At 61.5% G+C, this 27,670-nt stretch overlaps 1 protein-coding gene across 3 annotated transcripts; it reads right to left on the reverse strand.

The window, feature by feature from the left end:
• Positions 1–193: 193 nt before the first annotated feature.
• Positions 194–27,670, reverse strand: ERCC2 (ERCC excision repair 2, TFIIH core complex helicase subunit). 3 transcript variants are annotated; one of them, XM_082299588.1, is made up of 23 exons: positions 27,638–27,670; positions 25,971–26,070; positions 25,798–25,875; positions 25,089–25,151; positions 24,895–25,008; positions 24,270–24,380; positions 23,581–23,697; positions 22,045–22,168; positions 20,846–20,942; positions 19,178–19,311; positions 17,532–17,700; positions 15,230–15,348; positions 14,343–14,412; positions 13,472–13,541; positions 10,896–10,997; positions 10,740–10,803; positions 8,901–9,022; positions 7,382–7,474; positions 7,208–7,280; positions 4,433–4,503; positions 3,394–3,537; positions 1,080–1,223; positions 194–480 (listed from the first exon to the last, which is right to left on the reverse strand). In XM_082299588.1, the coding sequence occupies exons 1-23, from the start codon at positions 27,640–27,642 to the stop codon at positions 388–390; spliced, it is 2,277 nt and encodes a 758-aa protein (XP_082155714.1). In that variant the 5' UTR covers positions 27,643–27,670; the 3' UTR covers positions 194–387. The 3 variants fall into 3 exon arrangements, with proteins under 3 accessions (XP_082155714.1, XP_082155712.1, XP_082155713.1); XM_082299586.1 differs by lacking the exon at positions 27,638–27,670 and having other exon boundaries at positions 25,971–27,286; XM_082299587.1 differs by lacking the exons at positions 7,382–7,474; positions 27,638–27,670 and having other exon boundaries at positions 25,971–27,286.

Below are 27,670 nucleotides of genomic sequence, written 5' to 3' on the forward strand. Positions count from 1 at the left end.
GGTGGGGGGGGGATGAAGGGGGTGCAGCCATGGGGGGAGGGGGGATCTGCCTTTATTTGGGGGGGGGGGGGATTTACAAAATTTGGGGGGGATTTTGGGGGGGGGGGGAGGGGGGATCCAGTCCCTCCTCCAGGAGTTTTGGGGGGGGTCCGGATCCCACCCGGAAGGATCCAGACCCCTCCCCCCCCCCCCCAAAAAAAAAAAGGGATCCGGTGCCGCTGCGGCGCTTTGTGGGGAGGGGCCGGATCCCACCCGGAGGGATCCCGATCCCCCTGACCCCGAGGGATCCGGTGCCGCCAGCGCGCCGGGGGCTGCGGGGGGAGGGATCCCGGCTGGATCCCGGCTGGATCCCGGGTGGATCCCGGCGGTGTTCGGGTTGGGGGGGGGTCAGAGCTGCTGGGAGATCCCCTGGATCCGCTGCAGCACCTCCCCGGCCTGGAGCTGCTCCCACGTCAGCAGCGACAGCCCCAGCTGATCCTCCTGGCAAAGGGATCCGGTGTCGGGATCTGGGGGGATCTGGGGGGATCTGGGGGGTCTGGGGGGGGTCTGGGGGGGGGGATCCTTTGGGATCTGGGAGGCTCCAGAGGGAGCTGGAGCTGCTGGGAGGGCTGGGGAGGGATCGGGGGGGATCCTTTGGGATCTACTGGGGGGGGATCTGGGGGGATCTGTCCCTGTCAGAAGGGCTGGGGGGAGGGGGCGGGGATCAGGGGGAGGCGAGGGGGGTGTGGGGGCTCTGCATGTGCTGGAAGGGCTGGGATCTGCTGGGATCCGCTGGGATCCGCTGGGATCTGGTGGGGGATCCTGACCTGCCAGAAGGGCTGGGAAGGGACCAGGTGGGGTCAGGGGTGGGGGAGGAGGGATTGGGGGGGTCTGTAGGAGGTGGAAGGGCTGGGATCCGCTGGGATCCGGTGGGATCCGGTGGGGATCCTGACCTGCCAGAAGGGCTGGGAAGGGACCAGGTGGGGTCAGGGGTGGGGGGGGAGGGATTGGGGGGGTCTGTAGGAGGTGGAAGGGCTGGGATCTGCTGGGATCTGCTGGGGATCCGCTGGGATCCGGTGGGATCCGGTGGGGATCCTGACCTGCCGGAAGGGCTGGGCCATCTCCCGCAGGAACCTCTTGGCCGCCTGCACGGCCTCGTCCACGGTCAGGTTCAGGTGGGACTCGGGCAGGTGCTCCTGGATCCAGCGCGGCAGCTTCCCCCGCTTGTCGGCCCGGGCGAAGCGCTGCGGGCGGGCAGCGGGCCTTGGCACCCCAAAAACCGCCCCGGGAGCCCCAAAATGTGCCAAAATCACCCCAAAAACCGCCCCGGGAGCCCCAAAATGTACCAAAATCACCCCAAAAACCGCCCCGGGAGCCCCAAAATGTGCCAAAATCACCCCAAAAACCACCCCGGGAGCCCTGAAATGTCCTAAAGCACCCCAAAAACCGCCCCGGGAGCCTCAAAATGTGCCAAAATCACCCCAAAAACCACCCCGGGAGCCCTGAAATGTCCTAAAGCACCCCAAAAACCGCCCCGGGAGCCTCAAAATGTCCCCAAAGCACCCCAAAAACCGCCCCGGGAGCCCCAAAATGTCCCAAAGCACCCCAAAAACCGCCCCGGGAGCCTCAAAATGTCCCAAAGCACCCCAAAAACCGCCCCGGGAGCCCCAAAAGCACCCCAAAAATCGCCCCGGGAGCCCCGAAATCACCCCAAAGCACCCCAAGAACCGCCCCGGGAGCCTCAAAATGTCCCAAAGCACCCCAAAAAACGCCCCGGGAGCCCCAAAATGTACAAAATCACCCTAAAATACCCCAAAAACCGCCCCGGGAGCCCCAAAATGTCCCAAAATACCCCAAAAACCGCCCCGGGAGCCCCAAAAGCACCCCAAAAATCTCCCCGGGAGCCCCGAAATCACCCCAAAGCACCCCCAAACCGCCCCGGGAGCCCCAAAAGCACCCCAAAGCACCCCAAGAACCGCCCCGGGAGCCCCGAAATGTCCCAAAGCACCCCAAAAAACGCCCCGGGAGCCCCAAAATGTACAAAATCACCCTAAAATACCCCAAAAACCGCCCCGGGAGCCTCAAAATGTCCCAAAATACCCCAAAAACAACCCCGGGAGCCCCAAAATCACCCTGAAATACCCCAAAAAACGCCCCGGGAGCCCCAAAATGTCCCAAAATACCCCAAAAACAACCCCGGGAGCCCCAAAATCACCCTGAAATACCCCAAAAACTGCCCTGGAACCCCCAAAATACCCTAAAAACCACCCCAGGAGCCCCGAAATGTGCCCAAATCAACCCGGAATACCCCAAAAACCGCCCCGGGAGCCCCAGAATGTGCCCAAATCACCCTGAAATACCCCAAAAACCACCCCAAAACCTCCCAAAACCTCACTGGGAGCCCCAAAACCCCCCCAAATCCCCTCTGGGACCCCCCAAATCCCCCCAAATCCCCCCAAACCTTGTCGGCGAACACCATGAGGCCGTAGTCGGTTTTGCCCCGCAGCGCTCTCCCCACGCACTGCGCCGCCCCAAAGCCCCCCAAAGCCCCTAAACTGCCCCAAAACCGCCCCAAACTGCCCCAAAACCGCCCCAAACTGCCCCAAAACCGCCCCAAACCGCCCCAAACTGCCCCAAAACCGCCCCAAACTGCCCCAAATTCCCCCAAATCCCCCCAAAATCCCCCCAGACCTTGTCGGCGAACACCATGAGGCCGTAGTCGGTTTTGCCGCGCAGCGCTCTCCCCACGCACTGCGCCGCCCCAAAGCCCCCCAAACCCCCTAAACTGCCCCAAAACCGCCCCAAACTGCCCCAAAACCACCCCAAAACCACCCCAAACCGCCCCAAAACCACCCCAAATCCCCCCAAATCCCTGCAGACCTTGTCGGCGAACACCATGAGGCCGTAGTCGGTTTTGCCGCGCAGCGCTCTCCCCACGCACTGCGCCGCCCCAAAGCCCCCCAAACCCCCCAAACTGCCCCAAAACCGCCCCAAACTGCCCCAAAACCGCCCCAAACCGCCCCAAAACCACCCCAAATCCCCCCAAATCCCTGCAGACCTTGTCGGCGAACACCATGAGGCCGTAGTCGGTTTTGCCGCGCAGCGCTCTCCCCACGCACTGCGCCGCCCCAAACCCCCCCAAACCCCCTAAACTGCCCCAAAACCGCCCCAAACTGCCCCAAAACCGCCCCAAACTGCCCCAAAACCACCCCAAACCGCCCCAAAACCACCCCAAATCCCCGCAGACCTTGTCGGCGAACACCATGAGGCCGTAGTCGGTTTTGCCGCGCAGCGCTCTCCCCACGCACTGCGCCGCCCCAAAGCCCCCCAAACCCCCTAAACTGCCCCAAAACCGCCCCAAACTGCCCCAAAACCACCCAAAACCACCCCAAATCCCCCCAAATCCCCGCAGACCTTGTCGGCGAACACCATGAGGCCGTAGTCGGTTTTGCCGCGCAGCGCTCTCCCCACGCACTGCGCCGCGTGCCGCATCGCGTCGAAGGTCAGGAACTCCCCCTCGCGCACCTGGAGCTGCTCCCGCAGGAACTCCAGGCGGGCCTGGGGGGGGGAAATGGGGATGGAGACCCCCCAGAGACCCCCAAAGATCCTCCAGAGACCCCAAAAGATCCTCCAGGGACCCCCAAAGATCCACCAGGGACCCCAAAGATCCACCAGAGACCCCCCAGAGACCCCCAAAGATCCCCCAGAGACCCCCAGGGACCCCCAAAGATCCCCCAGGAACCTCACAGAGACCCCCATAGACCCCCAAAGACCCCCAGGGACCCCCCAAAGACCCCCCAGGAACCCCTCAGAGACCCCCATAGACCCCCAAAGACCCCCAGGGACCCCCAAAGATCCCCGAAAGACCCCCCAGGAAACCCTCAGAGACCCCCAAAGACCCCCAGGAACCCCTCAGAGACCCCCAGGGACCCCCCAAAACCCCCCAGGAAACCCTCAGAGACCCCCAGAGACCCCCAAAGACCCCCCCAGGAAACCCTCAGAGACCCCCAGGGACCCCCAGGGACCCCCAAAGATCCCCCAAAGACCCCCAGGAACCCCTCAGAGACCCCCAGGGACCCCCAAAGATCCCCGAAAGACCCCCCAGGAACCCCTCAGAGACCCCCAGGGACCCCCAAAGACCCCCCAGGAACCCCTCAGAGACCCTCAGAGACCCCCAGAGACCCCCCAGAGACCCCCAAAGATCCCCAAAGACCCCCAGAGACCCCCCAGAGACCCCCAAAGATCCCCAGAGACCCCCCAGAGACCCCCAAAGACCCCCGAAAGACCCCCCAGGAAACCCTCAGAGACCCCCAAAGACCCCCAGAGACCCCCAAAGACCCCCCAAAGACCCCCCAAAGACCCCCCAGGAACCCCTCAGAGACCCCCAGGGACCCCCAAAGACCCCTCAGAGACCCCCAGGGACCCCCAAAGACCCCCAGGGACCCCCCCTCACCTTGAGGATGCGGCTCTGGGTGTAAACGTAGGGGACCCCGAACATGATCACGGCCCGGCCGTAGTGATGGACTGGGGGGGACAGGGGGGTCAGGGACCCCCAAACCCCTCCCCAAATTACCCCTAAAGCCCTCAAAGTGACCCCAAACGGCCCCAAAATCCCCCAAACGCTCCTCAAAACCCCAACGTTTCCGCCGAACTTCCCCTAAAACCCCCAAATTTCCACTTAAAATGCCCCGAAGTGACCCCGAAATGCCCCTAAAACCCCCCAAAATGCCCTTAAAATCCCCAAAACCTCCCCAAACTGCCCCCAAACCTCCCAAAAATGCCCCAAAATCCACAAAACCCCCTCAACCCCCCCAAAAAAATCCCCCAACCCCCCCTCAAAGCCCCCCAAAATCCCCAAAATTCCTCTCAAACCTCCCAAAATCCCCCAAATCCTCCCAAAAAAACCTTCCAAACCCCTCTTAAACCCCCCAAAATCTCCCCAATCCTCCCAAAAATCCCCCAAACCCCCCTCAAAGCCCCCCAAAAATCCCCAAAACCCCCAAAATCCCCCAAATCCTCCCAAAAAAACCTTCCAAACCCCTCTTAAACCCCCCAAAATCTCCCCAATCCTCCCAAAAATCCCCCAAAGCCCCCAAATCCTCCCAAAAATCCCCCAAATCCTCCCCCAAACCCCTCTCAAACCCCCCAAAATCCCCCAAATCCTCCCAAAAATTCCCCAAATCCCCCTCAAACCTCCCAAAAATCCCCCCAAAAAACCCCCAAACCCCTCTCAAACCCCCCAAAATCCCCCAAATCCTCCCAAAAATTCCCCCAATCCCCCTCAAACCTCCCAAAAATCCCCCCAAAAATCCCCAAAACCCCTCTCAAACCCCCCAAAATCCCCCAAATCCTCCCAAAAATCCCCCAAATGCTCCTCAAAACCCCCTCAAACCTCCCAAAAATCCCCCAAAAAAACCCCAAAACCCCTCTCAAACCCCCCCAAAATCCCCCAAATCCTCCCAAAAATTCCCCAAATCCCCCTCAAACCTCCCAAAAATCCCCAAAAAAAAACCCCAAACCCCCCAAAATCCCCCAAATCCTCCCAAAAATTCCCCAAATCCCCCTCAAACCTCCCAAAAATCCCCAAAAAAACCCCCAAACCCCTCTCAAACCCCCCAAAATCCCCCAAATCCTCCCAAAAATCCTCCAAACCCCTGTCAAACCCCCCAAAAAAACCCCAAACCCCTCTTAAATCCTCCCAAAATCCCCCAAACCCTCCCAAAAATCCGCCAAAGCCCCCAAATCCTCCCAAAAAACCCCCCAAAACCCCCTCAAACCTCCCAAAAAAACCCCAAACCCCTCTCAAACCCCCCAAAATCCCCCAAATCCTCCCAAAAATTCCCCAAATCCCCCTCAAACCTCCCAAAAATCCCCCAAAAAAACCCCCAAACCCCTCTCAAACCCCCCAAAATCCCCCAAATCCTCCCAAAAATTCCCCAAATCCCCCTCAAACCTCCCAAAAATCCCCCCAAAAAACCCCCAAACCCCTCTCAAACCCCCCAAAATCCCCCAAATCCTCCCAAAAATTCCCCCAATCCCCCTCAAACCTCCCAAAAATCCCCCCAAAAATCCCCAAAACCCCTCTCAAACCCCCCAAAATCCCCCAAATCCTCCCAAAAATCCCCCAAATGCTCCTCAAAACCCCCTCAAACCTCCCAAAAATCCCCCAAAAAAACCCCAAAACCCCTCTCAAACCCCCCCAAAATCCCCCAAATCCTCCCAAAAATTCCCCAAATCCCCCTCAAACCTCCCAAAAATCCCCAAAAAAAAACCCCAAACCCCCCAAAATCCCCCAAATCCTCCCAAAAATTCCCCAAATCCCCCTCAAACCTCCCAAAAATCCCCAAAAAAACCCCCAAACCCCTCTCAAACCCCCCAAAATCCCCCAAATCCTCCCAAAAATCCTCCAAACCCCTGTCAAACCCCCCAAAAAAACCCCAAACCCCTCTTAAATCCTCCCAAAATCCCCCAAACCCTCCCAAAAATCCGCCAAAGCCCCCAAATCCTCCCAAAAAACCCCCCAAAACCCCCTCAAACCTCCCAAAAAAACCCCAAACCCCTCTCAAACCCCCCAAAATCCCCCAAATCCTCCCAAAAATTCCCCAAATCCCCCTCAAACCTCCCAAAAATCCCCCAAAAAAACCCCCAAACCCCTCTCAAACCCCCCAAAATCCCCCAAATCCTCCCAAAAATTCCCCAAATCCCCCTCAAACCTCCCAAAAATCCCCCAAAAAAACCCCCAAACCCCTCTCAAACCCCCCAAAATCCCCCAAATCCTCCCAAAAATTCCCCAAATCCCCCTCAAACCTCCCAAAAACCCCCAAAAAAACCCCCAAACCCCTCTCAAACCCCCCAAAATCCCCCAAATCCTCCCAAAAATTCCCCCAATCCCCCTCAAACCTCCCAAAAATCCCCCCAAAAAAACCCCAAACCCCCCAAAATCCCCCAAATCCTCCCAAAAATTCCCCCAATCCCCCTCAAACCTCCCAAAAACCCCCCAAAAAAACCCCAAACCCCCCAAAATCCCCCAAATCCTCCCAAAAATCCCCCAAATCCCCCTCAAACCTCCCAAAAATCCCCAAAAAAAACCCCCAAACCCCTCTCAAACCCCCCAAAATCCCCCAAATCCTCCCAAAAATTCCCCAAATCCCCCTCAAACCTCCCAAAAACCCCCAAATCCTCCCCCAAACCCCTCTCAAACCCCCCAAAATCCCCCCCGAGCCCTCACCGAAATCGACGCCCTCGGACACTTTGCCCCGCGCCACCGAGAGCAGCACGGCCCCGCGGCCGTTCTCACAGGCCTGGGGGGCGGGGGGACGGCAAATGAGGGGAGACCCCCGGGCTGGGACCCCCGGGACCCCCCCGGGACCCCCCCAGGACCCCCCCGGGACCCCCCCAGCACCTCCTGGTACTTCTCCAGGGCCACGCTGGTCTCAGCCCCGTCCTGGGTCTCGATGAAGAGCAGCTTGTTCCGCTGGATGTTCTCCAGGATGCCCTGGGGAGGGGTCCCGGGGGGTCACAAGGGGGATTTTGGGGAGGTTTTGGGGGTCCTGAGGGGATTTTGGGGAGGTTTGGGGGGTCCTGGATGGAGTTTTGGGGGTCCTGGATGGAGTTTGGGGGGCCCTTGGGGGACTCTGAGAGGATCTGGGGAGGGGTTGGGAAGTCCTGGGGGGATTTGGGGAGGTTCCAGGGGGTCCTGGATGGAGTTTTGGGGGTCCTGAGGGGATTTGGGGAGGTTTTGGGGGTCCTGAGGGGATTTGGGGAGGTTTGGGGGGTCCTGGATGGAGTTTTGGGGGTCCTGAGGGGATTTTGGGGAGGTTTGGGGGGTCCTGGATGGAGTTTGGGGGGTCCTTGGGGGACTCTGAGAGGATCTGGGGAGGGGTTGGGAAGTCCTGGGGGGATTTGGGGAGGTTCCAGGGGGTTCTGGATGGAGTTTTGGGGGTCCTGAGGGGATTTGGGGAGGTTTTGGGGGGTCCTGGATGGAGTTTTGGGGGTCCTGAGGGGATTTGGGGAGGTTCCAGGGGGTCCTGGATGGAGTTTTGGGGGTCCTGAGGGGATTTGGGGAGGTTTTGGGGGGTCCTGGATGGAGTTTTGGGGGTCCTGAGGGGATTTGGGGAGGTTCCAGGGGGTCCTGGATGGAGTTTTGGGGGTCCTGAGGGGATTTGGGGAGGTTTTGGGGGGTCCTGGATGGAGTTTTGGGGGTCCTGAGGGGATTTGGGGAGGTTTTGGGGGGGTCTCTGGGGGTCTCAGCCCCGTCCTGGGTCTCGATGAAGAGCAGCTTGTTCCGCTGGATGTTCTCCAGGATGCCCTGGGGAGGGGTCCCGGGGGGATTTTGGGGGTCCTGGATGGAGTTTGGGGGGTCCTTGGGGGGCTCTGAGGAGGGTTTGGGAGGTCCTGGGGGGGGTTTGGGGGTCCTGGATGGAGTTTTGGGGGTCCTGAGGGGATTTGGGGAGGTTTTGAGGGGTCCTGGATGGAATTTGGGGCTCCTGAGGGGATTTGGGGAGGTTCCAGGGGGTCCTGGATGGAGTTTTGGGGGTCCTGAGGGGATTTGGGGAGGTTTTGGGGGGTCCTGGATGGAGTTTTGGGGGTCCTTGGGGGGCTCTGAGGGGATCTGGGGAGGGTTTGGGGGTCCTGGGGGGATTTGGGGGTATTTTGGGGGAATGTTTTGGGTATATTTGGGGGATTTTGGGGGGATTTTGGGGTCTCCCGGGCACATTTTGGGTCTGGGGTCTCACCTGCTCGTACCACGGTGCTCTCCAGGTACAGCTGAGGGTTCAGGGATGGGGACATTTTGGGGTGGTTTTGGAGTTTCTGTGGATTCTCCTGGATCCCAGCGGTTTTGGGGTATTTTGGGGTGGTTTTTGGGGTATTTTGGGGGGGTTTTGGGGTCTCCCGAGCACATTTTGGGTCTGGGGTCTCACCTGCTCGTACCACGAGGCCACGGTGCTCTCCAGGTAGACGTAGCTGGTGAAAAAGGCCACGAGGCCGTCGGGGACCACGGCCGAGAGCTCCAGGAGCAGCTGCCCGTAGTTCCGGATCACCGCTGGGGGATTTGGGGTTAATGGGACCCCCTGAGACCCCCCAAAAATCCCTCAGAAACCCCAAAATCCCCTGAGACCCCAAAATCCCCACCAAAGACCCCAAAATTCCCCCCAAAATCCCCCTCCAAGAGTCCCCAGAGCTCCAGGAGCAGCTGCCCGTAGCTCTGGATCACCGCTGGGGGATTTGGGGTTAATGGGACCCCCTGAGACCCCCAAAAATCCCTCTGAGACCCCCCTGAGACCCCCTAAAATACCTCAGAGACCCCCCCGAGACCCCCAAAATCACCTGAGACCCCAAAACATCCCCAAAATCCCCCCAAAGACCCCAAAACTCTCCCCAGGAGCCCCCAGCCCCACCGATGTCCTCGCGGGTCTCGGAGCTCACGGCCACCCCAAAATCCCCCTGAGACCCCCCAAAATCCCTTCTAAAACCCCCAAAATCCCCTCAAATCTCCCCAAAACCCCTCTGAGACCCCTCAAATTCCCTCAAAACCCCTCCCCAGACCCCCCCAGACCCCAAAGACCCCCCCAAAACGCCCCCAGCCCCACCGATGTCCTCGCGGGTCTCAAACTTGGAGCTCACGGCCACCCCAAAACCCCCCTGAGACCCCCCAAAATCTCCCTGAGACCCCCCAAAACCCCTCAAATCTCCCCAAAATCCCCCCAAATCCCCCCAAATCCCCTCCCCAGACCCCCCCAGACCCCAAAGACCCCCCCAAAACGCCCCCAGCCCCACCGATGTCCTCGCGGGTCTCAAACTTGGAGCTCACGGCCACCCCAAAACCCCCCTGAGACCCCCCAAAATCCCCTCAAATCTCCCCAAAATCCCCTCAAAATCCCCTCTGAGACCCCTCAAATCCCCCTGAGACCCCCCAAAATCCCCCCAAATCCCCCCAAAACCCCTCCCCAGACCCCCCCAGACCCCAAAGACCCCCCCAAAACGCCCCCAGCCCCACCGATGTCCTCGCGGGTCTTGAACTTGGAGCTCACGGCCACCCCAAAACCCCCCTGAGACCCCCCAAAATCCCCTCAAATCTCCCCAAAATTCCCCCAAAATCCCCTCTGAGACCCCTCAAATCCCCCTGAGACCCCCCAAAATCCCCCCAAATCCCCTCGAGACCCCTCCCCAGACCCCCCCAGACCCCAAAGACCCCCCCAAAACGCCCCCAGCCCCACCGATGTCCTCGCGGGTCTCGAACTTGGAGCTCACGGCCACCCCAAAACCCCCCTGAGACCCCACAAAACCCCCCAAAATCCCCTCAAATCTCCCCGAAACCCCTCTGAGACCCCCCAAATCTCCCCAAAATCCCCCCAAATCCCCTCTGAGACCCCCCCAAAACGCCCCCAGCCCCACCGATGTCCTCGCGGGTCTCAAACTTGGAGCTCATGGCCACCCCAAAACCCCCCTGAGACCCCCCAAAATCTCCCTGAGACCCCCCAAAACCCCTCAAATCTCCCCAAAATCCCCCCAAATCCCCCCAAAACCCCTCCCCAGACCCCCCCAGACCCCAAAGACCCCCCCAAAACGCCCCCAGCCCCACCGATGTCCTCGCGGGTCTCGAACTTGGAGCTCACGGCCACCCCAAAACCCCCCTGAGACCCCACAAAACCCCCCAAAATCCCCTCAAATCTCCCCAAAACCCCTCTGAGACCCCCCAAATCTCCCCAAAATCCCCCCAAATCCCCTCTGAGACCCCCCCAAAACGCCCCCAGCCCCACCGATGTCCTCGCGGGTCTCGAACTTGGAGCTCATGGCCACCTGGTCGTTGCCTCGTCCCACGATCTGGGGGGGGGGGGATGGGCAGGGGGTGACCCCGGGGGTCTCTGCCCCTCCCCCACCCCCCCCGGGGGGGTCTCTGCCCCTCCCCCACTCACCATGGGGCACAGGCAGGTCCGAGCCAGCGTCATGCTGAAGGTTGCCATGGTAACGGGGCGGAAACCCAGGATTTTGGGGTAGAATTCCAGGGGGGACAAAGTCTGGGGGGGGGGGGGGGGAGGGGTCAGGGAGTTTGGGGGGTCCTGGGGGGGTCTCAAGGGGGGGTCCCAAGAGGGTCCCGGGGGTATTTGGGGGGGGGGTCCCAGGGGGTTTCAGGGTATCTGGGGGGTCTCAGGGGTATTTTGGGGGGGTCCTGGGGGTCTCAGGGTTATTTTGGGGGGGTCCCGGGGGTCTCAGAGTTATTTTGGGGGGGTCCCAGGGGGTTTCAGGGTATCTGGGGGGTCTCAGGGGTATTTTGGGGGGGTCCTGGGGGTCTCAGGGGTATTTTGGGGGGGTCTCGGGGGTCTCAGGGTTATTTTGGGGGGGTCCCAGGGGTCTCAGGGTTATTTTGGGGGGGTCCCGGGGGTCTCAGGGTTATTTGGGGGGGGGTCCTGGGGTTATTTTGGGGGGGTCCCGGGGGTCTCAGGGTTATTTTGGGGGGGCCCCGGGGGTCTCAGGGTTATTTTGGGGGGGTCCCGGGGGTCTCAGGGGTATTTTGGGGGGGTCCTGGGGTTATTTTGGGGGGGGTCCTGGGGGTCTCAGGGGTATTTTTGGGGGGGTCTCAGGGTTATTTTGGGGGGGTCCCGGGGGTCTCAGGGTTATTTTGGGGGGGGTCCTGGGGGTCTCAGGGTTATTTGGGGGGGGTCCTGGGGTTATTTTGGGGGGGTCCCAGGGGTCCTGGGGTTATTTTGGGGGGGTCCTGGGGGTCTCAGGGATATTTTGGGGGGGGTCCCGGAGGTCTCAGGGTTATTTTGGGGGGGTCCCGGGGGTCTCAGGGGTATTTTGGGGGGGTCCTGGGGGTCTCAGGGTTATTTTGGGGGGGTCCCAGGGGTCTCAGGGTATTTTGGGGGGGTCCCGGGGGTCTCAGGAGTATTTTGGGGGGGTCCTGGGGTTATTTTGGGGGGGGTCCTGGGGGTCTCAGGGTATTTTGTGGGGGTGCCGGGGGTCTCAGGGTATTTTGGGGGGGTCTCAGGGGTATTTTGGGGGGGGTCCCGGGGGTCTCAGGGGTATTTTGGGGGGGGTCCCGGGGGTCTCAGGGTTATTTTGGGGGGGTCCCAGGGGTCTCAGGGGTATTTTGGGGGGGTCCCGGGGTTATTTTGGGGGGGTCCCGGGGGTCTCAGGGTTATTTTGGGGGGGTCCCGGGGTTATTTTGGGGGGGGTCCCGGGGGTCTCAGGGGTATTTTGGGGGGGGTCCCGGGGGTCTCAGGGTTATTTTGGGGGGGGTCCCGGGGGTCTCAGGGATATTTTGGGGGGGGTCCCGGGGGTCTCAGGGTTATTTTGGGGGGGTCCCGGGGGTCTCAGGGTTATTTGGGGGGGGTCCTGGGGTTATTTTGGGGGGGTCCCGGGGGTCTCAGGGTTATTTTGGGGGTCCTGGGGGTCTCAGGGTTATTTTGGGGGGGGTCCTGGGGGTCTCAGGGGTATTTTTGGGGGGGTCTCAGGGTTATTTTGGGGGGGTCCCGGGGGTCTCAGGGTTATTTTGGGGGGGGTCCCGGGGGTCTCAGGGTTATTTTGGGGGGGGTCCTGGGGGTCTCAGGGGTATTTTTGGGGGGGTCTCAGGGTTATTTTGGGGGGGTCCCGGGGGTCTCAGGGTTATTTTGGGGGGGGTCCTGGGGGTCTCAGGGGTATTTTTGGGGGGGTCTCAGGGTTATTTTGGGGGGGTCCCGGGGGTCTCAGGGGTATTTTGGGGGGGTCTCAGGGTTATTTTGGGGGGGTCCCGGGGTTATTTTGGGGGGGTCCCGGGGGTCTCAGGGTTATTTTGGGGGGGTCCCGGGGTTATTTTGGGGGGGGTCCCGGGGGTCTCAGGGGTATTTTGGGGGGGGTCCCGGGGGTCTCAGGGTTATTATGGGGGGGGTCCCGGGGGTCTCAGGGGTATTTTGGGGGGGGTCCCGGGGGTCTCAGGGGTATTTTGGGGGGGGTCCTGGGGTTATTTTGGGGGGGTCCCAGGGGTCCTGGGGTTATTTTGGGGGGGCCCCGGGGGTCTCAGGGTTATTTTGGGGGGGGTCCCGGGGTTATTTTGGGGGGGTCCCAGGGGTCCTGGGGTTATTTTGGGGGGGTCCTGGGGGTCTCAGGGATATTTTGGGGGGGGTCCCGGAGGTCTCAGGGTTATTTTGGGGGGGTCCCGGGGGTCTCAGGGGTATTTTGGGGGGGTCCTGGGGGTCTCAGGGTTATTTTGGGGGGGTCCCAGGGGTCTCAGGGTATTTTGGGGGGGTCCCGGGGGTCTCAGGAGTATTTTGGGGGGGTCCTGGGGTTATTTTGGGGGGGGTCCTGGGGGTCTCAGGGTATTTTGTGGGGGTGCCGGGGGTCTCAGGGTATTTTGGGGGGGTCTCAGGGGTATTTTGGGGGGGTCCCGGGGGTCTCAGGGTTATTTTGGGGGGTCCCGGGGGTCTCAGGGGTATTTTGGGGGGGTCCCAGGGGTCTCAGGGGTATTTTGGGGGGGTCCCGGGGTTATTTTGGGGGGGTCCCGGGGGTCTCTCACCCCCGAGGTGACGATGACCGACTGGAAGCGCTCGAACACCGGCCTGATGGCGATCGAGGCGTCCAAGCAGCTGGGGAGGGGTCCCGGGGGTCTCAGCGGCCCCAAAATCTCCCCAAATTCACCCAAAATCCGCCCCAAGTCTCCTCAAAACCCTCTAAAATCCCCTAAAATCCCCCAAAAATCCACCCCGAAAGCCTCAAACCTCCCTAAAATCCCCCCCAAATCTCCCTAAAATCCCCCAAACCTCCCAAAATCCCCCAAAATCCCCCAATTCCCCAAAAATTCCCCTAAACCTCCCCAAAATCCGCCCCGAAACGCCCCAAACCTCCCTAAAATCCCCCCTAAAATCCCCCAAAACCTCCCTAAAACCCCCCAAAAATCCACCCTGAAAGCCCCAACTCTCCCTAAAATCCCCCCAAATTCCCCTAAATCGCCCCAAACCTCCCATAAAATAACCTAAAATCCCCCTAAACCTCCCCAAACTCCCCAAAATCCCCCTAAAATCCCCAAAATCTCCTAAATCCCCTCCAAAATCCCCCAACCCCCCCCAAAATCCCTTCAAATTCCCCCAAATCTCTGCCAAAATCCCCCCCAAACCCCTCTAAATCCTCCCAAATCCCCTAAATCCCCCCAAACTTCCCCTAAAATCCCCCAAATCCCCCCCAAATCCTTTAAAATCCCCCAAACCTCCCCTAAAATCCCCCAAATCCCCCCCAAATCCTTTAAAATCCCCCAAACCTCTGCCAAAATCCCCCCAAATCCCCCCTAAAATCCCCCAAATTCTCTCCTAAAATCCCCTAAATCCTCCCAAACCTCCCCTAAAATCCCCCAAAATCCCCCAAATCCCCCCAAAATCCCCCAAAATCCCCACCTGAAGTGCAGCACGGGGTTGGCGACGCTCGGGGCGCGCTCCTCGAAGGGCTCGATGATGATGGTGAAGCCTGGGGGGGTTTTGGGGCTTTTTGGGGTTTTTGGGGTTTTTGGGGGGGGTCCCCAAAACCCCCTGACCCCAAAAGGGAACCCCTGAACCCCCCAGAGGGTGCTGAGCCCAATTTGGGGGAGGATTTGGGGGTCCCTGGGTGGTTTTGGGGTGTTTTTCGGGGGTTGGGTGGGTTTTGGGGTTGTTTTTGGGTGTTTTGGGGTATTTTTTTGGGTTTTGGGGGCATTTTTTGGGTTTTTTTGGGCGTTTCAGGACCCCCACCCTTGCTGTAGGTGCTGATGAGGGTTCAGGGCTGGTTTTGGGGGTATTTTTGGGGTATTTTTGGGGTTTTTGGGCGTTCCAGGACCCCCACCCTTGCTGTAGGTGCTGAGGGGTGTTCAGGGCTGGTTTTGGGGGTATTTTTGGGGTATTTTTGGGGTTTTTGGGCGTTCCAGGACCCCCACCCTTGCTGTAGGTGCTGAGGGGTGTTCAGGGCTGGTTTTGGGGGTATTTTTGGGGTATTTTTGGGGTTTTTGGGCGTTCCAGGACCCCCACCCTTGCTGTAGCTGCTGATGAGGGTTCAGGGCTGGTTTTGGGGTGTTTTTTGGGCGTTTTGGGGGTGGTTTTGGGGCGTTTTTGGGCGTTCCAGGACCCCCACCCTTGCTGTAGGCGCTGACGAGGGTTCAGGGCTGGTTTTGGGGTATTTTTGGGGTATTTTTGGGGTTTATGGGCGTTCCAGGACCCCCACCCTTGCTGTAGGTGCTGACGAGGGTTCAGGGCTGGTTTTGGGGGTATTTTTGGGGTATTTTTGGGGTTTTTGGGCGTTCCAGGACCCCCACCCTTGCTGTAGGTGCTGACGAGGGTGGCGAAGTTGGCCACGAGGGTGATGGGGGAGAAGTCGGCGACGTCGGGGAGGGCGAGGGTCCGGAGCAGGGAGTGCAGGCGCTCGGCACAGAACCTGCCCGGGGAGCATTGCGGGGGCTCAGGGACCCCAAAAACCCCTCAGGGACCCCAAAAACCCCTCGGGGACCCCAAAAACCCCCTCAAGGACCCCAAAAAACCCCTTCAGGGACCCCAGAAACCCCCTCGGGGACCCCAAAAACCCTCAGGGACCCCAAAAACCACTCAAGGACCCCAAAAAACCCCTCAGGGACCCCAAAAACCCTCAGGGACCCCAAAAAACCCTCGGAGACCCCAAAAAACCCCCTCGGGGACCCAAAAAACCCCTCGGGGACCCCAAAAACCCCTCAGGGACCCAAAAAATCCCTCGGGGACCCCAAAAACCCCTCAGGGACCCAAAAACCCCCTCAAGGACCCCAAAAACCCCCTCAGGGACCCCAAAAAACCCCCTCGGGGACCCCAAAACCCCCTCGGAGACCCCAAAACCCCCTCAAGGACCCCAAAAAACCCCTTCAGGGACCCCAAAAACCTCCTCGGGGACCCCAGAAACCCCCTCAGGGACCCCAAACCCCCCTCGGGGATCCCAAAAACCCCCTCAGGGACCCCAAAAACCCCCTCAGGGACCCCAAAAAACCCCCTCAGGGACCCCAAAAACCCCTCAGGGACCCCAGAAACCCCCTCGGGGACCCCAAAAACCCCTCGGGGACCCCAAAAACCCCTCGGGGATCCCAAAAACCCCTCAGGGACCCCAAAAAACCCCTCGGGGACCCCAAAAACCCCCTCAAGGACCCCAAAAACCCCCTCAGGGACCCCAGAAACCCCCTCAGGGACCCCAAAAACCCCTCGGGGACCCCAGAAACCCCTCGGGGACCCCAAAAACCTCTCAAGGACCCCAAAAACCTCCTCGGGGACCCCAAAAACCCCTCGGGGATCCCAAAAACCCCCTCGGAGACCCCAAAAACCCCCTCAAGGACCCCAAAAACCACTCAGGGACCCCAAAACACCTCGGGGACCCCAAAACCCCCTCAGGGACCCCAAAAACCCATCGGGGACCCCAAAACCCCTCGGGGACCCCAAAAACCCCTCAGGGACCCCAAAACCCCTCGGGGACCCCAAAAACCCCTCAGGGACCCCAAAACCCCCTCGGGGACCCCAAAAACCCCCTCAAGGACCCCAGAAACCCCTCAGGGACCCCAAAAACCCCTCAGGGACCCCAAAAACCCCTCGGGGACCCCAAAAACCCCTCAGGGACCCCAGAAACCCCTCGGGGACCCCAAAAACCCCTCAGGGACCCCAAAAACCACTCAGGGACCCCAAAAACCCCTCAGGGACCCCAGAAACCCCCTCAAGGACCCCAAAAACCCCTCGGGGACCCCAAAACCCCTCGGGGACCCCAAAAACCACTCAGGGACCCCAAAAAACCCCTCAAGGACCCCAAAAAACCCTCAGGGACCCCAAAAACCCCTCGGGGACCCCAGAAACCCCTGAGGGACCCCAAAAACCACTCAGGGACCCCAAAAAACCCCTCGGGGACCCCAAAAACCCCTCAGGGACCCCAAAAACCACTCAGGGACCCCAAAAACCCCTCGGGGACCCCAGAAACCACTCAGGGACCCCAAAACCCCTCGGGGACCCCAAAAACCCCTCGGGGACCCCAAAAACCCCCATTTTTTTGGGTTTTCGGGGTTCTCAATCCCATTTTTTGGGGCTTTTAGGGTTTCTAATCCCATATTTGGGGGTTTTTAGGGCTCCCAATCCCCTTTTTTAGGGCTCCAACCCCATTTTTAGGGCTCCCGACCCCATTTTTAGGGCTCCCAACCCCATTTTTTGGGCTCCCAACCCCCTTTTTTGAGACTTTTAGGGCTCCCGACCCCATTTTTAGGGCTCCCAACCCCATTTTTAGGGCTCCCAACCCCCTTTTCTGGGCTCCCAACCCCATTTTTAGGGCTCCCAACCCCTTTTCTGGGCTCCCAACCCCATTTTTAGGGCTCCCAACCCCATTTTTAGGGCTCCCAACGTCTTTTTTGGGCTCCCAACCCCATTTTTAGAGCTCCCGACCCCATTTTTAGGGCTCCCAACCCCATTTTTAGAGCTCCCAACCCCATTTTTAGGGCTCCAACCCCATTTTCTGGGCTCCCAACCCCATTTTTAGGGCTCCCAACCCCATTTTTAGAGCTCCCGATCCCATTTTTAGGGCTCCCGACCCCCTTCTCTGGGCCCCGGCCCCTCTCGTGCCCGCACCGGAGGGGTTTGCGCTCGATGCAGACGCGCTCGCGCAGCTCCCGCAGGAAGGCGGGGGGGCTGAGCTGCTGCACGCGGGGCCCCCGCAGCTGCGCCCGCAGATGCTCCACCAGGCGCCGCAGGAAGCCCACGAAGTGCTCGGCCGTGCGGATGCTGCCCGGGACGGCCTCTGCAACGGGGGCAGGCGGCTCGGGGCGACCCCAAAACCGCCCGAAACCGCCCCAAAATCCATGGAGAGAGCCCAAAAACCCCCCAAAACCACCCTAAAATCCATGGAGAGAGCCCAAAAACCCCCCAAAACCGCCCTAAAATCCATGGAGTGAGCCCAAAACCACCCAAAACCACCCAAAACCGCCCCAAAATCCATGGAGAGAGCCCAAAAACCACCCGAAACCACCACAAAATCCATGGAGAGAGCCCAAAAACCCCCCAAAACCGCCCTAAAATCCATGGAGAGAGCCCAAAAACCGCCCGAAACCGCCCTAAAATCCATGGAGAGAGCCCAAAAACCCCCCAAAACCACCCTAAAATCCATGGAGTGAGCCCAAAAACCACCAAAAACCCCCCAAAACCACCCTAAAATCCATGGAGTGAGCCCAAAACCACCCAAAACCACCCAAAACCGCCCCAAAATCCATGGAGAGAGCCCAAAAACCACCCGAAACCACCACAAAATCCATGGAGAGAGCCCAAAAACCCCCCAAAACCACCCGAAACCGCCCAAAAATCCATGGAGTGAGCCCAAAACCACCCAAAACCGCCCCAAAATCCATGGAGAGAGCCCAAAACCACCCCAAAACCACCCCAAAAATCCCCAAAACCACCCCAAAATCCATGGAGACCCCAAAACCCACAGGAAACCCCCAAACCCCCTGAAACCACCCCAAATCTATGGAGAGAACCCAAAATCCCTCCAAAACCGCCCCAAAACCCCCCCCAAACCACCCTAAAATCGATGCAGAGACCTCAAAACCACCCCAAAATCCATGGAGAGACCCCCAAAACCCCCCAAATCTATGGAGAGAGCCCAAAACCACCCCAAAACCACCCAAAATCCCCCCAAACCACCCCAAAATCCACAGGGAAACCCCAAACCCCCCCAAACCCAGGGGGATCCCCCAATCCCGGGTGGGTCCTGGGTGATCCCGAGTGGATCCCAGACCCCAAAAGGTCTCCCTGGGCAGGGTTTGGGGGGATCCTGGGGGATTTGGGGGGATCCCGAGGGGTTTGGGGGGGATCCCGAGGGGTTTGGGGGGGATCCTGGGGGGTTTGGGGGGATCCCGAGGGGTTTGGGGGGGATCCTGAGGGGTTTGGGGGGGATCCTGAGGGGTTTGAGAGGATCCTGAGGGGTTTTGGGGGGATCCCGAGGGGTTTGGGGGGATCCTGAGGGATTTGGGGGGAATCCTGAGGGGTTTTGGGACTCCCACAGCCCCGGCGGATCCCAGTGGATCCCAGACCTCGTGGGATCTCTTTCTGTCAGACTCTGGACGGGGGGACCCTGAGGGTCTCGGGGTAGGATTGGGGGGGGATCCCGAGGGGTTTGGGGGGGATCCCGAGGGGTTTGGGGGGGATCCCGAGGGGTTTGGGGGCTCCCACGACCCCAGCGGATCCCAGCGGATCCCAGCGGATCCCAGCGGATCCCGTACCCTGCAGGATCTCGTCGGGCAGCACGGGGTTGGCCAGCACCAGGTCGGAGTCGCGGGCGGCGCCGGCCTCGCGCAGCCCCTGCACCAGGCGCCGGTACTCGTCCGCCAGGCGCCGCGAGTCCGACTCCTTCACCCTGCAACGGGCCCCCAAACCGCCCCGGGGAGCCCAAAATCAGCTCCGGGACCCCCAAAATCAGCTCTGGGACCTCAAAAACCCCCCAGGAACCCCAATATCACCCCGGGGAGCCCCAAAATCAGCTCTGGGAACCCCAAAAATCAACTCGGGGACCCCAAAAATCAACTCTGGGACCCCCAAAATCAGCTCTGGGACCCTGAAAACCCCCTGGGAGCCCCAAAATCACCCCGGGGAGCCCAAAATCAGCTCTGGGACCTCAAAAACCCCCGGGGAACCCCCAAAATCACCCCCGGGACCCCCAAAATCAACTCTGGGACCCCAAAATCAACTCTGGGACCCCGAAAACCCCCCGGGACCCCCCAAAATCAACTCTGGGACCCCCAAATCACCGCCGGGACCCCAAAATCAGCTCTGGGACCCCGAAAATCCCCCGGGGAACCCCAAAAATCCACTCTGGGACCCCCAAAATCAACTCTGGGACCCCAAAAATCAGCTCTGGGAACCCCAAAAATCAACTCGGGGACCCCCAAACCCCCTGGGACCCCAAAAATCAGCTCTGGGACCCCCAAAATCAGCTCTGGGACCCCAAAAATCCCCCGGGAATCCCCAAAATCAACTCTGGGACCCCCCAAAATCAACCCTGGGACCCCGAAAATCCCCTGGGAACCCCCAAAATCAACTCTGGGACCCCCAAATCACCGCCGGGACCCCAAAATCAGCTCTGGGACCCCGAAAACCCCCTGGGAGCCCCAAAATCACCCCGGGGAGCCCCCAAAATCAGCTCTGGGAACCCCAAAAATCAACTCTGGGACCCCAAAAACCCCCCGGGAACCCCAAAATCACCCCCGGGACCCCCAAAAATCAACTCTGGGACCCCCAAACCCTCTCAGGCCCCCCCCAAACCCCCTCAGAACCCCCCCAAACCTGCTCAAACACCCCCCAAACCCCCCAGGACCCCCCCAAACCCCCTTTGGACCCCCCAAACCCCCTCAAAGACCCCCAAAACCCTTCAAAAAACCCCTCAGGACCCCCCAAACCCCCTCAGGACCCCCCAAACCCCCTCAGAACCCCCCAAAACCCCCTCAGGACCCCCCCAAACCCCTCAAACACCCCCCAAACCTCCTTTGGACCCCCCCAAACCCCCTCAGGACCCCCCCAAACCCCCTCAAAGACCCCTTCAGGACCCCCCAAACCCCCTCAGGACCCCCCAAACCCCCCAGGACCCCCCAAACCCCCTCAGAACCCCCCAAAACCCCCTCAGGACCCCCCCTCAGAACCCCCCAAACCCCCCAGGACCCCCCAAACCCCCTCAGGACCCCCCCCAAACCCCTCAAACACCCCCCAAATCCCCCCCAGGACCCCCCAAACCCCCTCAGGACCCCCCCAAACCCCTCAAACACCCCCCAAACCCCCTCAGGACCCCCCCCAAACCCCTCAAACACCCCCCAAACCCCCTCAGGACCCCCCCAAACCCCTCAAACACCCCCCAAACCCCCCCAAAGCCCCCCCAAAGCCCCCCGTGCCCCGCTGACCGCTGCAGGGCGCTCTGCAGGGTGCCCACGTTGGCCTGGCAGCGGTCAAGCGTCCGGCGGGTGATGGTCACTCCCATGGCCTCGATGCACACATTGTCTGGGGGAGGGGGCAGAACCCCAAAAAAAGGGGTTGGGGGGCTCCAGGGGGGGGCTGGGAGGAGTTTTGGGGGTCTGGGGGGGTCTCAGAGGGAGTTTTGGGGGTCTGGGGGGGTCTCAGAGGGAGTTTTGGGGGTCTCAGGGGGGGTTTGGGGGGAGTTTTGGGGGTCTTGGGGGGGTTTTGGGGATCTCAGGGGGGTTTGGGGGTCTCAGGGGGAGTTTTGGGGTCTCCAGGGGGAGTTTCAGGGGTCTCAGGGGGGTTTTGGAAGTCTTGGGGGGTTTTCAGGGCTCTTGGGGGGGTTTTGGGGGTCTCAGGGGAGTTTTGGGGGTCTCCAGGGGGGTTTGGGGGTCTCAGGAGGAGTTTTGGGGGGGCTTTGGGGGGTCTGGGGGGCTCTCAGGGGAGGTTTTGGGGGTCCTGGGGGGTTTTGGGGGTCTCAGGGGGAGTTTTGGGGGCATTCCGGGGGTCCTGGGAGGGGGGTTGGGGTCTGGGGGGGGGTTTTGGGGTCCCAGGCTGTGTTTTTGGGGTCCCAGGTGAGGTTTTTGGGGTCCCAGGCCGTGGTTTTGGGGTCCCAGGCCATGTTTTGGGGTCCCAGGCCGTGTTTTTGGGGTCCCAGGCCGGGTTTTGGGGTCCCAGGCTGTGTTTTTGGGGTCCCAGGCCGGGTTTTGGGGTCCCAGGCCATGTTTTGGGGTCCCAGGCCATGTTTTTGGGGTCCCAGGCCGGGTTTTGGGGTCCCAGGCCATGTTTTGGGGTCCCAGGCCGGGTTTTGGAGTCCCAGGCCGTGTTTTTGGGGTCCCAGGCCATGTTTTGGGGTCCCAGGCTGTGTTTTTGGGGTCCCAGGCCGTGTTTTGGGGTCCCAGGCCGTGTTTTTGGGGTCCCAGGCCATGTTTTGGGGTCCCAGGCCGTGTTTTGGGGTCCCAGGCCATGTTTTGGGGTCCCAGGCCGGGTTTTGGGGTCCCAGGCCATGTTTTGGGGTCCCAGGCCATGTTTTTTGGGTCCCAGGCCGTGTTTTTGGGGTCCCAGGCCATGTTTTTTGGGTCCCAGGCAGGTTTTTGGGGTCCCAAACTGTATTTTTGGGGTCCCAGGTGGGTTTTTGGGGTCTCACCGATGTTGTGGGCCTCGTCGAACACCACGACCGAGGAGCGGGCGAGCTCGGCCGACACCAGGCCGGCGATTTTGGGGTCCAGCAGGTAATGGTAGCTGTACACCACGGCGCTGGCGAGCGGCAGCTGCGCGCCACGGCCACCGGGCCTTGGGGTCAGCGGGGGTTGGGGTGGCCAGGGGGGGGTTTGGGGTGGCCAGGGGGGGTTTGGGGTGGCCAAGGGGGTTTGGGGTCATTAAGGGGGGGGTTGGGGTGGTCAGAGGGGTTTAGGGCGGTCAGGGGGGTTTGGGGTGGTCAGGGGGGTTTGGGGTGGACAAGGGGGGGTTTGGGGTGGTCAGGGGGGTTTGGGGTGGACAAGGGGGGGTTTGGGGTGGTCAGAGGGGTTTGGGGTCATTAGGGGGGGGGTTGGGGTCACCAGGGGGATTTGAGGTGGTCAGAGGGGTTTGGGGTGGCCAGGGGGGGGTTTGGGGTGGCCAGGGGGGGTTTGGGGTCACCAGGGGGATTTGGGGTGGTCAGAGGGGTTTGGGGTGGCCAGGGGGGGGTTTGGGGTCATTAGGGGGGGGTTTGGGGTGGTCAGGGGGGGTTTGGGGTCACCAGAGGGGTTTGGGGTCATCAGGGGGGGTTTGGGGTGGCCGGGGGGGGTTTGGGGTGGTCAGGGGGGTTTGGGGTCATTAAGGGGGGTTTGGGGTCATTAAGGGGGGGTTTGGGGTGGTCAGGGGGGGGTTGGGGTGGCCAGGGGGGTTTGGGGTCATCAGAAAGGATCTGGGGTGGTCAGGGGGGATTTGGGGCGGTCAGGGGAGGGTTTGGGGTGGCCAGGGAGGGGTTGGGGTGGCCAGGGAGGGGTTGGGGTGGCCAGGGGGGGGTTTGGGGTGGTCAGGGGAGGGTTTGGGGTCATTGGGGGCGGGTTGGGGTCACCAGAGAGGTTTGGGGTGGTCGGGGGGGGTTTGGGGTGGCCAAGGGGGTTTGGGGTGGCCAGGGGGGGTTGGGGTCATTAGGGGGGGGTTTGGGGTGGCCAGGGGAGGGTTTGGGGTCCCCAGAGGGGATTTGGGATCCCCTGAGGAGACTTGGGGTCATCAGGGGGGTTTTTGGGGTGTTTTGGGGTATTTTGAGGGTATTTTGGGGTATTTTTGGGGCATTTTGGGCTGTTTTGGGGTGTTTTTGGGGTTTTTTGGGGTCCCAAGGCCATACCGAGGCGCGGGCCAGGAAATAGGGGCAGCTGGGGGAGATTTTGGGGTATTTTAGGGGTTTTGGGGGGTATTTTGAGGGTATTTTGGGGTATTTTTGGGGTGTTTTTGGGGTATTTTGGGGTGTTTTTGGGGTCCCAAGGCCGTACCGAGGCGCGGGCCAGGAAATAGGGGCAGCTGGGGGAGATTTTGGGGTATTTTTGGGGTGTTTTTGGGGTATTTTGGGGTGTTTTTGGGGTCCCAAGGCCATACCGAGGCGCGGGCCAGGAAATAGGGGCAGCTGGGGGAGATTTTGGGGTATTTTTGGGGTGTTTTTGGGGTATTTTGGGATGTTTTTGGGGTCCCAAGGCCGTACCGAGGCGCGGGCCAGGAAATAGGGGCAGCAGCCGCGCTGGCGGCCGAGGGCCCGGAGATCGTCCAGGTTGTGAACCCCGAAGGGGAGGGGGCTCTGCCGGCCCCGCGCCTCGAACTCCTGGGGAGGGGCAAAATGGGGCTGGGCTCCCAAAAACGGGGAGGAGACACCCCGAAATGGGGCTGGGGTCCCAAAATGGGGAGGAGACACCCCGAAATGGGGCTGGGGTCCCAAAAACGGGGCTGGGGGTCTCTAAAATGGGGCTGGGGGTCCCCAAAATGGGGCTGGGGGTCTCCAAAATGGGGCTGGAGGTCTCCAAAATGGGGTTGGGGTCCCAAAAACGGGGAGGAGACACCCCAGAGTGGGGCTGGGGGTCCCCAAAATGAGTGAGAGCCCAAATGGGGGGGGGGAAATCTCAAAGGATCCGATGGGGAACAGGGACCCCCCCCTGGACCCCTCCAGATCCCCCTGGATCCCTTTAGGGCCCCCCAGGATCCCTTTAGGACCCCCCCGGACCCCCCAGGATCCCTTTAGGGCCCCCCCAGACCCCCCTGGATCCCTTTAGGACCCCCCCAGATCCCCCAGGATCCCTTTAGGCCCCCCCCAGACCCCCCTGGATCCCTTTAGGACCCCCCCGGACCCCCCTGGATCCCTTTAGGACCCCCCTGGATCCCTTTAGGGCCCCCCCAGACCTGGAAGAAGGCGCAGGAGGCCCGGGGGCCCTCGGGGGGGTCCCGCAGGTACGAGGCCGTCAGGGCCAGGCAGCGGCTGTCGACCTCCTTCCCGAAGCGCAGCGCCGACACCTGGGGGCGGGATCTGCTGGGATCCACTGGGATCCACTGGGATCCACTGGGGCCCACCCCAATCCCTGTGACCCCCCCTCCTTCCCGAAGCGCAGCGCCGACACCTGGGGGCGGGATCTGCTGGGATCCACTGGGATCCACTGGGATCCACCCACATCCCCCGCATCCCCCGTCCTCCCCAAGGACTCTCCGGGATCCCCCGGAACCTCCCCTCCTTCCCCCCCCCCCCGAGCACCCGCATCCCAAAGATCCTCGGGATCCGCCCAGACCCCCTCGGGATCCCCTCCCCCCCCGGAACCTCAGCACCGGATCCCTGGGATCTCCAGTGATCCCTGCACCCCCCCAGAGCCTGGGATCCCCCAGATCCCCCCCAGATCCCAGGGATCCTGCTCCTTCCCAAACCCCAGCACCGGATCCCTGGGATCTCCAGTGATCCCTGCACCCCCCCAGTGCCCCCCCGAGCCTGGGTGCCCCCCAGATCCCCCCAGATCCCCCCGGATCCCCGGGATCCCACCTCGGGGTGCACGCAGAGGTTCTTGCGGGAGCTCAGCGCCAGCCCCAGGAAGGGCAGCGGCTCCCCCAGCTCCCGCTCGTAGCACTCCAGCAGCTTCCGCAGCTCCTCCACCACCTGCGGGATCCACCGGGATCCATCGGGATCCACCGGGGTCCACCGGGATCCGCCCCTCCCCCCCCGGATCCCGCCCCCACCTTCTCGATCTCGGGCACGGTGCGGGAGCAGTAGATCAGCTTGGAGACGTCCAGGGGGTGAGCCTGGGGGGGGGGAGGGATCCAATGGGATCCACCGGGATCCACCAGAACCCCCCCGGGATCCTCCGGGATCCAGCAGGAGCCTCCAGCCTCCCCCAGAACCCCCCAGGATCCCCTGGGCTGCCCCAAAGCCCCTCAAGATCCCCCCGGGATCCCCCTCAGGATCCTCTGGGATCCACCAGAACCCCCCCCGAGACCCCTCCAGAACCCCCAGGATCTGCCGGGATCCCCCCCCAAATCCCTCAGGATCCCCCCAGGACCCACCAGGACCTCCCAAAACCCCTCAGGATCCCCCCAAAGCCCCTCAGGATCCCCCCCAGATCCCCCTCAGGATTTTCTGGGATCCACCAGAACCCCCCCGAACCCTCCAGGATCCCCCCCAAACCCCTCAGGACCCTCCAGGACCCACCAGGACCCCCCAAAACCCCTCAGGATCCCCCCAAACCCCTCAGGATCCCCCCCAGATCCCCCTCAGGATCCTCTGGGATCCACCAGAACCCCCCCGAACCCTCCAGGATCCCCCCCAAAACCCCTCAGGACCCTCCAGAACCCCCCCGAACCCCTCAGGATCCCCCCAGGACCCACCAGGACCCCCCAGAACCCCTCAGGATCCCCCCGGATCCCCCCGGATCCCCCTGGATCCCCTCACCCGCTGGTAGGCGACGATCAGCGACAGCAGCGACACCGTTTTGCCGGTGCCCGACGGCATCTCCAGCACCCCGTGGCCCTGAGGGGGGGCGGGGGCATCACGGGGGGCCCCAGATCCCCCCCAGATCCCCCCGGATCCCTCGGGATCCCTCAGGATCTGCCCCCGGCTCCCACCTTGGCGTCCAGGGTGCGCTTGAGCTCCAGCATGTAGGAGAACTGCTCGGGGTAGATGAACTCGTAGGGGAACAGCACCAGGAGCCCGTCCACGTTCAGCCTGCGGGATCGCGGGGGATCCGCCGGGATCGGGGGGGATCCCGAGGGATCCCCAGGGGGTTGGGGGGGGATTTTGGGGGGGGATTTTGGGGTTTGAAGCGGTTGCGGCGGCACCAAGAGCCCGGCCATGTCCGGCCTGAGGGATCTGCCGGGGATCTGGTGGGATCCAGAGTGGATCCTGAGGGGTTTTAGGGAGATTTCGGGGATTTTAGGGGGATCTAGGGCGGATTTTGGGGGGGATTTTGGGGTTTGAAGGGGTTGCGGCGGCACCAAGAGCCCGGCCATGTTCGGCTTGAGGGATCTGCCGGGGATCTGGTGGGATCCGGAGTGGATCCTGAGGGGTTTTAGGGAGATTTCAGGGATTTTGGGGGGGATTTCGGGGGGATTTGGGGGGTTGGGGGATTTTGGGGGGGATTTTGGGGTTTGAAGAGGTTGCGGCGGCACCAAGAGCCCAGCCAGGTTCGGCCTGAGGGATCTGCCGGGGATCCGGTGGGATCCGGAGTGGATCCTGAGGGGTTTTAGGGAGATTTTGGGGATTTTAGGGGGATTTAGGGCGGATTTTGGGGGGTTGGGGGACTTTGGGGGGGATTTTGGGGTTTGAAGCGGTTGGGGCGGCACCAAGAGCCCGGCCATGTTCGGCCTGAGGGATCTGCCGGGGATCTGGTGGGATCCAGAGTGGATCCCCAGGGGTTTTAGGGAGATTTTGGGGATTTTAGGGGGATTTAGGGCGGATTTTGGGGGGGATTTTGGGGTTTGAAGCGGTTGGGGCGGCACCAAGAGCCCGGCCATGTTCGGCCTGAGGGATCTGCCGGGGATCTGGTGGGATCCGGAGTGGATCCTGAGGGGTTTTAGGGAGATTTTGGGGATTTTGGGGGGGATCTAGGGCGGATTTTGGGGGGGATTTTGGGGTTTGAAGGGGTTGCGGCGGCACCAAGAGCCCGGCCATGTTCGGCCTGAGGGATCCACCAGGGATCGGGTGGGATCCAGAGGGATTTTGGGGAAATTTTGGGGATTTTGGGGGGATCGCGGGGATTTTTGAGGGGATTTTGGGGCTTTGGGGGGGTTTTGGGGTTTGGGGCGGCACCAGCAGCCCGGCCATGTCCGGCCTGAGGGATCTGCCGGGGATCTGGTGGGATCCAGAGTGGATCCTGAGGGGTTTTAGGGAGATTTTGGGGATTTTAGGGGGATTTAGGGCGGATTTTGGGGGGTTGGGGGATTTAGGGGGAATTTTGGGGATTTGGGGGGATTTTGGGGGCATTTGGAGGGATTTTGGGGGATTTTGGGGGGTCCCGGGGGTCTCGCGGCCTCCTGGCCCCCTTCAGAACCTGAGCGGACGGGGGGGGGGGGAGGGGCTGTGGATCCCTGTGGGCCCAAACTGGGACAAACTGGGATGGACTGGGAGCTCTGCGATTGATTGAGCCCGGCTGGCAGCCCCCCAAACCCCCCCCCCCCCGGAACCCCAAAACGTCCGCGATTCCCCCCAGTCCCAGCCTGGGACCCCCAAAATCCCCCAAATCCGCCCCAAAATCCCCCAAATCCCCCCCAACCCCCGCCCCTCCCCCCCTCACTTCATGGCTCCCGCCGCCGCCTCGCGCCGCCGC

Source organism: Coloeus monedula, assembly GCF_965178545.1.
Source record: "Coloeus monedula genome assembly, chromosome: 33".
Classification (NCBI taxonomy): domain Eukaryota; kingdom Metazoa; phylum Chordata; class Aves; order Passeriformes; family Corvidae; genus Coloeus; species Coloeus monedula.